This window comes from Mytilus trossulus, chromosome 2 (assembly GCF_036588685.1).
Source record: "Mytilus trossulus isolate FHL-02 chromosome 2, PNRI_Mtr1.1.1.hap1, whole genome shotgun sequence".
NCBI lineage: Eukaryota > Metazoa > Mollusca > Bivalvia > Mytilida > Mytilidae > Mytilus > Mytilus trossulus.
Window position 1 is genome coordinate 67,355,286 of NC_086374.1, and position 12,044 is coordinate 67,367,329.

Below are 12,044 nucleotides of genomic sequence, written 5' to 3' on the forward strand. Positions count from 1 at the left end.
CCGCGAGCCTCCTTAAACATCCGGCCATTGTGTTATTGTTGTATTGTTATTTTATAAATATTTTGATATGAGCGTCACTACAGTACTGAGTCTTATAAAGACGAAACGCACGTCTGGCGTATTACTCGATTTATTTCACTTGACATGGCGGAGTTTAACCGGTTCGCTCAAAATAAACCAGTCCATCTATAGATAGGTGTATTAGGATAAACTCATCAATGAAGTGTCCAGTAATTCTTTTGTAAATTCCTTTGATGACACTGATAGGTGATTAGAAATCAGTTATAATTATAACGGCAATCATCCTTATCACACACATCTTCAAATAGACTGTCCTTATGCAAATAAAAACTTAGCTCCGCCCGATCAGTTGAAATAACATTGGTAATACTAAATTAAAATCCGATACCTTTGATAACCATTTGTGTACTTTAAACGACAAAATTATTTTAAATCTACCTGTGTGACGTTTACATTCTGACGTCAAACACGCGATTCTACACTAGAGTTGATGTTTAAGCCATTCGGTCAGACAGGACTTGAAATATTTCAATCCTAAAGCTGGGGTCACACATTCACGATTTTTACTGCCGTCCTTGACAGGACCATTCCCGATTAAAATTTGTCAAAAGTCTGATCAAGGTCCTGTGAATCGTGGATGGAAATTCGATTTGTATCTTTCGCCAGGTAAAATTCGACCGAGTCTGTCACGACTGCGTCCCGATTCTACCGAATGTAATCCGACAGAGATCAGATAGTGACAAGACAGTGAACCGACGCTGACGGAAGTTATCCGTTCGAAAACTGTCGACATAATCGGGATGATCAGTTACTGTCGGAACGTAATCCTATCACGGTCCGCTCTATCGCATTGCAAACGGCTTTGTCTGGTCTCAGTCGTATTGTATTCTGTTATTGTCGGGACTTCTCCAGATCATTCCCGTTCCACAGGACACCGTCCCGAATACACAGAACATTGTTAGGAATTCGATCCGATAGAGCAGAATCTGTCACGACATAGGCACGATTGTAATCCGATTAGACAAAATCGGCTGAGTTTCCCCGAATGTTACGGGACGCACCTAACTGTCGGGGTGCTTTGCCGAACTATTCGGACCCTTCCCGACCAGTAGGAATCTGTTACGAACTAAAACGACTGCGTTCAGACAATAATAGGACATTCCAGATAATTGAGGATACTAATCCGACTTTTTCACTTTTCGTGTCGTATCGCTGTCTGATCTCAAACGGGAGCAATAATCGGCAATGTGTGAACCCCGCATTAATGGTTTGATTTAACATACAGAAATAAAATACAGAAGTTAGTTAGCTATTAAAGTTGTTGTTAAGTTAGATATATGTTTTTTTGTGCTTCTTTGATATAAAATGTCTGTTTTGTTCACGTATCGTTGTCAATTTTATGGAATTTTGAGCGACTGTCACACTAGTGAGAGGTTTAGCGCTATAAAAACTGGTACAATCCACCATTTCCAACATAATAAAATTCCTGTACCAAGTCAGGAATATAACAGCTGTTGTCTATTCGTTTTATACAGTATAATATTTTGATTTAGCCGTTTGATATTAAAGGGACTTTTCGTTTTGAATTCTCCTCGGAGTTCAGTATTTTTGAGATTTTACTTTTCACGGTTACAGCCAAAAAACTGAGTGTATTGCATAAACTTCAAAAGCTGCCATGTTGAATTACTTGAAATTCATTGTGTTGGTCATAACCAGTAAAAATAGCTTACACTCTAATATCGAACATAAATGTGGAAAGGAGGACGGGATCATGGCTGCTACAATTTAAAAATGTCTTTAGTCACATGTCACACAGACTATACGGTCAAGCAAGTCATGGTGACTTTAATATAACTCTTAGTATTTACTACTTCTATTTATAAATCTTAATTCAGTGGCTGGTATTGAAATCATTTCTTTCCTCTGAGTGCCTTCTTGTGTTTCTTTGGTACATATGACGTGGCTCTGTACTTATAAATCTCGTTATTTGTTTGTGCTATTGTTAATATTTTGCTATTGTGCTTTGTCTATATGCCTTTTGTGCTTCTTTGTGACATAATTGTTGGTTTTTATAGTAAATAAGATTATAACAAAATTTTGACTGCTGTACCCCTATTTTTGACATGTTTAACTGATTTATTCACAAATAGTTTCCAATGTAATGTATTTCATGCGACTGTCATACAAATGAGAGGTTTGGCTAGCTATAAAACCAGCTTTAATCTACCATTTTCTACACAAAAAAAATACCTGTACCAAGTCAGAAATATAACAATTGATAGCCACTCGCTCGATTGACGTGTTTGAGCCTTTGATTTTGTCTTTTGATAGGGACTTACCGTTTTGAAATTCTCCGGAGTTCAGTATTTTTGCGACTTTACTTTTTTCCAAGGAAGTTTAACTTTCGAATGCTTACTATGTTTTCGAAAAAAACAGATTCTGAAATATACTGGAAACCTTCGGGTAAAAAATCTATTGCACCAGATGCGCATTTCCACATGTATATAATGTTTTTTTCAGTGATGCTCGAGCCAAAATATTTGAAAATTCCAAAACTAATCAATCATTGACGAGCTGATAAAACCTAAAAGGTTAAGAAATATATAGCCAATTCGTGACAATAAAAGATAACATTTTATTTATTCAAACTGTTGATCACACCTTCAAACGTAGAGCAACCTCCAAACATCTAAGATACCTGGCTTAAAATTGTGTACGCTTTCTGCACTTTTCGTCTACAAAAGACTCATTAGTGACGCTCGAATAAAAAAAACTTTATTAAAATACCCAGTTGAAGAGTTTTGAGGATAAAAATACTCGAAAGGGTCAGCCAAATACATGTTTTAAGGTTATCTATTACGGAGGTAAAGTAAAAAGATACGCTATCAAACAAATGTTTTTTATGGATTCTATTAATTTCCACTGCTTTTCCAGAATTTCATGGACGACATTCTATACAACATAGTGGATGAATTTCAAAATGACATCACATTGCCCGAGGCTTTTGACGTCAAATGTACCATATAACAAACGATAGCGCATACGCAGTCTTACTAAAATAAAAGACAAATAGCTAGAATTGCTTCCTCAAGCGTTGTCTGTAGGGTTCTGCAGTTGGCCCGAGAACACAGTTATTTCGTAGTGCATTTCTTTTAGACAATAAATTCAAATTAAAAAAATCGCACCTGCTCTTTCTCAAAAAGATTTTTACAGTGTAGTGTACTACCAGTGAGACAAATAATATCAAAATTATAGAAACTTCTACCAGCTCTAACTCAAAATATTGACAATTCTGTGTTAAGGGGGTGTAAAATTCAGTTTGACAGCTTCAGACGTGCTAAAATTTGACCTTTTAGAACTGGACCAATTTACTTCTTAACATAAAGATTCAGCACCCAATTTTTTTTTACATGTAATTACATCCCCCTACTTGATATTTCATGCATTTAATATCAAGAAATAAATTGGGAAAGTGTATCAGATAAGACATGCAAGTTATACACTGTTTACACTAGGGACTATATTCGTAGACAACGAAAACCAAAGGACGATAACTGTGTCCTTGGACCAGTTGCATTAATTGTCGACTTTAAATTGAAACAGATCAATATTGACCAGTCTGAAGTAGACTGTGTTTAAATGCTATATAATAACACTTTAATCATTGTTAATATATCTGTGGGAAAATTTAAACAAAGCACGAAACACTGCACAGTTTCTGGGTGCTTTGGTGTGTCTGATTGTTCTGTTCACACATTTTTGTCATTGTAATAGAATTTCAAATGTAACTGTCGCACAGTGATATGTTTAGCTAGCTATAAAACCACGTTAAATCCCCCATTTTCTACATGAGGAACTGCCTATATTAAACCTGTCAGGAATATGACAGTTGTTTGGTGAGTTTGCCTTTGCTTTTGCCATTTGTAAAGGAACTTTCCGTCTTAAATTTTCCTTGAAATTCAGTATTTTAGCTATTTTACTTTTCCCCAAAAAGCACCGAACAACTTAACTACGTGGATGCGAGTTTATACACCTCACACAACCATACGGGGGCCCAAGTTTTGCAAGGATTTTAGTGCCCGTAGATTAAGACTAAGGTGATCAGGTTGAAAGATTTAAAAACCTCAGTCACTCTTAGGACTTTAAAAAAAAAAAGTACTGATAACAGGTATTTCTAATAGAGATTGATGGGTCAAACAGATATTTACAACAACAAACCGCCAACTTCCTCTACGACAGCCTCATTTAAAATGTTTTTCGAAACAATACCATACAACAGTATCAGGAAAACTCGAACAATATATATTAGTAAATGCTTCTTCAAGTGCAGTTTAGTGCCTTTGAATATATTTTCAAAAATATCTTGAAATTATGATTTTTTAATTACATGGCTTTCTCAGACGGACTTTCATTGTTGAAGGCCGTACGGTGACTTATAGTTGTTAATGTCTGTGTCATTTTGGTCTTTTGTGGATAGTTGTCATATTTGCAATCATACCACATCTCCTTTTTTACATATTAACAATTTAGACAAGGTGTCTCGACCACATAATAAATTCGGTAAAGACCCGTCGAAATTGCATTTAATTGATAAATTCAACAACACTTACCGTTATCTTGATTATATTTTTTCGATAGATAATCAAGAATTTTCTCAATATACTACTGAAATTTACCCCAAGGAACTTGCTTTAAATAAATCAAATTCATACGGTAATAATTGTCCTTTCCTGGATTTAGATATTTCGATTTTAAACGGGAAACTGCACACTAATATTAACGACAAAAGGGACGATTTTTCGTTCCCTATTGTAATTTTCCATTTTTAGATGGTGATGTTCCTTTGGCACCATCTTACGGTCTTTATATTTCACAGCTCGTTCGCTATACCCGCGTCTGGTTTTTTTTTTATTTTAACGAACGCAATCTATGTATTACTGGTAAACCAGGGATATCATTACCATAAATTACTTAAAACATTTACTAATTTTTGGAAAGATTAGAACTTGTTCTAAATCTTTACTTAGGCACCACCCTCCCTAACAACAGGACAGGTTAGCTACTGTTATTAAATGTATTCACACTAAAATATAGTTCCCTATGGTTCTCATATATGTGCACATAATACACATATAAACTGAAAAAAATGGGTATATTATTGGAGCAGTTCATTCAAGAATGTATGTCATTAAGGTGTGTTGATGTGTAGGCTTTTTAAAAAACATTTTGATTAGGTAAGTAGGTATTGAATCAACTAGTATGATTGACAACTGTCATTATCACTAAACAATCAGACACAAGGTGGACCTTTAATTACAATGCCCCACCTCCTAAACTGCCATTCAAATTGACCACATTACCCATCAACCTCAGTCTTACATAATTATACATGCATCTAATTCCTAATACACAAGTATTTGAACTCAAAATTGAATACACAAATGTGTATTAGATGTTTGATATTTATAAGGATGATAGATTTATTTACTGCCAATTACTTTTGATCTACATTACATAAAGTGATTGTGTAAATTATATCTGAAAGATAAATGATTAATGGATTAACAAGATCTTAAAAAAATGAAAAATGAATATAAATATGAATTTATAAAAGGTATTCAAGTATGGCCTATAATTTACTTGATAAATTTCCAATAATCATCTGTAATTAATCAACAATTTAGATTAGTTCACTTTTTTTTTTATCAGGAATTGGCTTGAAACAGTTTTAAAATTTTAAAACTTTTAATTATAACAAACCATTGTTTATTAGTTTATTTCCCATCAATCATTATGTTTATTTTAGTCATTTGAATTTTTATTAGAAGTAAATATATATTTTTGCAATCAAGAAAGAATCTACATTTCATTAAAATAAGTTTTTTAATTGGTTACGTTGAAAAATAAAATTGAAAGTGCCCTGTGTGGAAAAACACTTTAAAAATTGGTCAAAAGGCACTCTAAAACTTTTAATGACCCTTTTAATTTTCAATGCCATATAACCTGTGTTTCAACTGACAAAATGCCCCAAAACAACATTTTCAGATTATTTTTGTTGGCACTTTAAAGCTTTTAGCTGTTGGTCTAAATTTATGTCTGACAAGGATAGTTGGTAACATTTACCAGAAGAATTTTTGCATTGTTTTTTTTTTTTTTAAACATGTTCAGAACCGGCAACATAAATTCGATTGGATATAAACTGCAGTTTAAATAAAAATGTGCAAATTTAGAGACCCACATTATTTAATTTGAGCTCATTTTATCCTCATACTGGAAAAGCAAGTTTCTTTCTAAAGACCTGCTGTAAATGCAATTTTCAGCAATAGTGCTTTATAAATGTTCATTTTTCCTCACCATACCTTAATATGAAATAATTCAAACTACTGTTCTAATCTTTCCATGAGTGATATCCATCACTTTGATTTCCATAGATATAAAGATTTGGTTTTGAAGTTTGGTTGTACCTGTAGAAAACTTATTTTTAACGGGATAGCACATCCTCATTTTTACGGAAATGTTGTTAACCGTGCCCGGAAATTTAGAAATGATCCTTGTAAACTTATCGCTCCTTTAAATAAACTTATTCTAAAAGGTTATCAATTTAACACTGAAATATAAAGATAATTAAATATTGTTTTTATTGGTATAAATATTGATTTTGTTATCAGTAAATTAAAAGCAAACTAAATATTACTACTTAGTTATATATATATATATATACATTCATGGATCTACAATCTTTCGATAACAGTAACTTGGCATTGCACAAGGTCATGTTTTTCTCTGACTGTGTATGGCGTCTTTACACTAAATCCATTGTATGTTGGATGTGTACGGATTGATTGTTTAGTCGAAGATGCAAGATTTGTTTTTGTTGTCAGTGGCTTTGAACTAGCTGTCAGATAACTGCGAGTACTCTCAGATCTGTTCCTAGTGTCTTTTTGTTGTAGAGATGTACAAGTACCTTACCACGTCCGCTTGTATTTTTGTCCATCTGATGAGTTAAGCCTCTTTCAGCTGATTTTTATAGTTCGTTCTTATGTTGTACTGTTATACCAATGTCCCAGATTAGGGGAGGGTTGGGATCCCGTTAACATGTTTAACCCTGCCACATTATTTATGTATGTGCCTGTCCCAAGTCAGGAGCCTGTAATGCAGTGGTTGTCGTTTGTTAATGTGTTACATATTTGTTTTTCGTTCATTTTTTTTTTAATAAATAAGACCGTTAGTTTTCTCGTTTGAATTGTTTTTCATTGTCATATCGGAATCTTTTATAGCTGGTTATGCGGTATGGGCTTTGCTCATCGTTGAGGGCCGTACGGTGACATATAGTTGTTAATGTCTGTGTCATTTTGGTCTCTTGTGGACAGTTGTCCCATTGGCAATCATACCACATCTTCTTTTTTATATCTTAAGTTGGGAGAAAATTAAGTGTTTCTCCTATTTAAGATAAGTATCTGAATTCCGCAGCTATTAAAGTTGTATTGTTATAGAAAAATCAACTATTAAGCATTCAAATATTTTAATTAAACAAATAATTAAAACAAGTGCGTCTATTCTTTGTCACGACACAATTGTGTTTGTACCACTTCTTGCCGAAAATCAATAAAAAAGTTATTGACAATGTGCTCATTGACCTCAAGAAAAAAACTGTATATAACGCATTATTTTATTAATGATTAATGAACAGATATTGAAAGTCAAACAGACGGACTCAATAAACCGGGTATAGTATACGTTAGCAACACAGGTAAGTCATTATTGTTGACATCCGCCATATTTGATTTTAAATGTCAATTGTCATCAACTTGAGTTTATATTCTATCTAAATGATGAATATATCTGTCTTGTTTCAGTTTAATAAATGAGGATCAGATAACTAATTCTACACAATGTGTCGCTGGGGCTGTTCTTTGACTAACACGGTAAGCTATTGTTTATTTTTTACGGTCTAGTTCCCTTACCAAATTCTGTAATCGGCTTTACAACAGTAACAAAACAAAGCCATATTCTGTTTTTTAAAGATTACAATAAAAGCTGTCCACACCTCGGAATTGAATCAGAGCATAGACAACTAAATCCTGCGCGATAAAAGCTGTAGTAGTCAAGTGGCTACCAGCATCTAGGATGTATACAAGTTAAATGCAATTTGTGTTTCAGAAAATAATATATTCTATTTTCAAATGTTGAGCTTAATTTTTGTAAGGACAGAGTTCCGTATAGCACCACACGGAATAAACTGTCCGGTTTCATTGTGTAGGGTGTGTGGAACTCACGCCCGTTTGTTCTTTCTGAAACGCATTGACATTGTCAATGTTTATAACATAGTTTCAAATGGAACTTCTGTACGGCGGAACCATTGCTTTAAATTTAATATCAACTATAAGAAGTGATTTTGTCAGGTGTTATACTTTGCATTAGAAAAACTTTGTTAAAGATATATTTTCATGTAAGTAAACTGTACCACGTCAGGAATGTGACAGTTGTAATCCATTCGTCTGATGTTGCTTGGTCTTAAAATTTTGCCATTTGATTATAGACTTTCTGTTTTGAATTTTCCTCGAGTTTTTTTTCTGTTTTGAATTTTCCTCGAGTTTTTTTGTTATTTTACTTTTTAACAATGTGTACATGTACGGAAAACGTGCTTTTCTTATTGTCGATTGTTATTGCTTTCATTCTCATTATTTAATCTCTAATGGATAGTTGTATCATTTGAAATATCTTACCATATACATATATCAGTGTTTTGATATAAAAAAAAAAAAAAAAAAAAGATTCAACATAAAAAAATTCACATAATATCACCATTGACCAAGACCAAAGAGTGCAATGGATTAATGTATCATTTTATTAGTTCTATTTTGGCGTTATCAAAATCGTTGCACACGGTTAACTTTACATATTCATTATAAAAGATTCATCAGTTGTTGAAAACACACTGAAAATACCATGGCAAAAGAAAGAAAAACGAGCGAAAACAAAAACAATAATACACTAAACGCAAAATAGAAAACTAAAAAGTTAACAACACGAACCTCACCAGACACGGGGAGAAAGGGAGGTGATTTCAGTTTCATGTTATCAAATTATGCTCCACACGCGACACCTGTCGTGTAATTCCTATAAAAGAGGGACAGTCAAACTCACAAATCGAAAATAATCTGACAACACCATGGCTAAAAATCAAAAAAGAAAAACAGACAAACAATAGTACACATGACACAACATAGAAAACTAAAGAATAAACATCACGAACCCCACCCAAAACTAGGGGTGATCTCAGGCGCTCCGGAAGGGTAAGCATAAAATATATTAAAACTATCTGATACTGATTTCTATTTCAGACCTATATGTGTAAATGGTGTGGTACACGCTACTGTAAAGAATGTTTGAAAGGAGAGTTTCAAGGAGAAATGAAAGAGGCAACAAAATGCAGAATTTGCAATCAGGTGAGTTTCTAGCATATCCTCTTTCGTAAATATGATTAAGATTGTATTTGTTTATTTCTATATGATTGTTAGTGTGAAGACGGAAAAAATAAACGGAATATGTTGCGCATCATTTCTCTAGTCTTCACCATAACAGTGACTAAACAAACTGAATAATTCAGTGTAAGTCCCACTTGAGCATATCAAAATAATCTTATTACTTTTGATCAAACAAACCGTGAAAGTATTTATTTTAGTTGGACTCCTCGTCTTGTATTTTTCGTATAGGTCGATTAGAGTTGTCTTTCTTGGCTTATTTAAAAAAAAACGTTAAGTTGAACACAGCCTTTGACAATGATATATTACTTTAAAACAGAAAAAAGAGACTTATTTTTATCTCACTTTTTGTAAGGAAGGTCTTTTTTAAGGATTTTTTTTTTCTTCAAATAATTGCCTTCTTAAGTAAAAATTTGAATTATTGTAGTATTGTAATGTTGAGACATGAAATATTACATTTATATTATTAATAATAAATAAGTACAAATGTAAAACAAATGATGAAATTTTCAGACAAGATGCCAAGGTCAGAGGATAGAGTATGTCCCACGAACAAATAAACCTGACGAAGAGGACGGGAAAAATAAACGTGGGGCTCCATCCAGAGCAAGGAGTGCAAAATCTGCAAAAAGTGTAAAGGGCAAGAAAGGAAGTGCAAAGAAGAAGAAAAAGAAATAAAACTTTGTAAATTATTATTTATAGGTGCCGCTGCAATTAACCCATATTTGTTATAGACCTGCAAGTTTCGAAGAACTGTTAAAGATTGACCATGATATTTGTATTTAAATCTGCATTATTAGTGCCTTGTTACAATAAATATAAAACAATAAGTGTTCTTTTTAATATGATATATAGACTCATTCAAGTTACTGCCATAGTATTAGTTCCTAACCTAACAACTGAAGTCTGTGTCCACATTTGCACGTATCATGAAAATTTATAATAGTAAAATGAAAACCGCCTGATCGTTGATTTCTTCAGTATTTACTATTAGCATTGTGGATTAAGCAACCAACACTCTCTCATTTAGTAGCTAGTTTCAAGAAATTTTATAATAGGAGGAATTAAATCTACCTTTCCTACTGAACAATTTAAAAAAAATAAAATTGAGAATGGAAATGGGGAATGTGTCAAAGAGACAACAACCCGACCACAGAACAGACAACAACAGAAGGTCACCAATAGGTCTTCAATGCAGCGAGAAATTTCCGCACCCGGAGGCGTCCTCCAGCTGGCCCCTAAGCAAATATATATACTAGTTCAGTGATAATGGACGTCGTACTAAACTCCAAATTATACACAAGAAACTAAAAGTAAGAATAATACAAGACTAACAAAGGCCAGAGACTCCTGACTTGGGACAGGCGCGAAAATGCGGCAGGGTTAAACATGTTTATGAGATCTCAACCCTCCCCTATACCTCTAGCCAGTGTAGAAAAGTAAACGCATATGTTTTTATGTTATAAACAAGAGAAATGAACGATTTAAAAGGGACATTGAAGCTCATAAGTCGAAACAAACAAACGACGCCATGACATGGAAAGTAAATTATTTTGAGGTTCATACTGCTGTAGCAGACAGTATTGCACATTTTTCTTGTTTCGGTAAAAAATTGTGCTTTGACAGACATCTTAACATCAAATTGAATGAAATTTTTTTTAAAGACAATATGTATATCTAAAATGTATCCAAAAAGAATTTTGTTATGATTTATAATTATTTCGTAAACATATTTAATTTTACAAATAAACTTTGCTAAAATCTATCAACATTGAAGTTTTCTTCAATCTTGAGGTATCTATAATTTGGATAAGTTAGCCCAGATATTGTTAAAACCTCTAAATAGGCAATACTACCACATCTCCTTATTTCTATATGAAAGTTCACATATTGTCTATGATTGAAGATTTTTAATGATAGAACGAACACTAGTGAGAAGGTACTGAAGATAAATATACTAGACGTGCAAACGCTAAGTAGAAAAATGAGGCGGAATTTACCAAAGAGACATTCAAAATTTTAAAGAGAAACCGACAAACTGTGAAAAAAGTAAAAATGACGAAAACAAACCCTGCAGTCTACACAACCATACTTATATAGAAAAATGAGTAAAGCTTACTCCATCAAAACCGGGTCTAAAGTGTTTCTGCAGGGTAGCCGCAGATTATACTCCTCGTGCGGCACCCGTGAGAATTTTTCATGCACATTCCAATGATGTCACAATTAAGGATAAGAGGATGCAATCGTAGCTTCGACAATTGGAACATATTCGTAGTCATCTGAGACACGGATATTTCATATAAATATAACAAAGGAACAGTCAAAACTCAATTTAAAAGAAAGTGGCAAAAACTGAACTTAACCAAAACATCAGACTACATGGCCAACGTGACGAACCCCACCAAAAAAACCAGGGTAATCTAATGTGCTCCTGGAGTGTAAGCAGATCATGTAGCACCAATCGTGTTGCTCATGGCAAGTACAAATTCATCGATAAAGCAGAACGTATTTTAGTTTACGTGTACTGCTAGCTTCTTT

At 33.4% G+C, this 12,044-nt stretch overlaps 1 protein-coding gene across 1 annotated transcript; it reads left to right on the forward strand.

Annotated features, from left to right (window-relative positions):
- The first annotated feature begins 7,686 nt into the window (after nt 1–7,686).
- LOC134705343 (uncharacterized) lies at nt 7,687–10,336 on the forward strand. The gene is made up of 4 exons (XM_063564089.1): nt 7,687–7,771; nt 7,878–7,946; nt 9,366–9,470; nt 10,020–10,336. Exons 2-4 carry the CDS (start codon nt 7,914–7,916, stop codon nt 10,182–10,184), a joined length of 303 nt encoding a protein of 100 aa, XP_063420159.1. The 5' UTR covers nt 7,687–7,771; nt 7,878–7,913; the 3' UTR covers nt 10,185–10,336.
- Nucleotides 10,337–12,044: the final 1,708 nt, after the last annotated feature.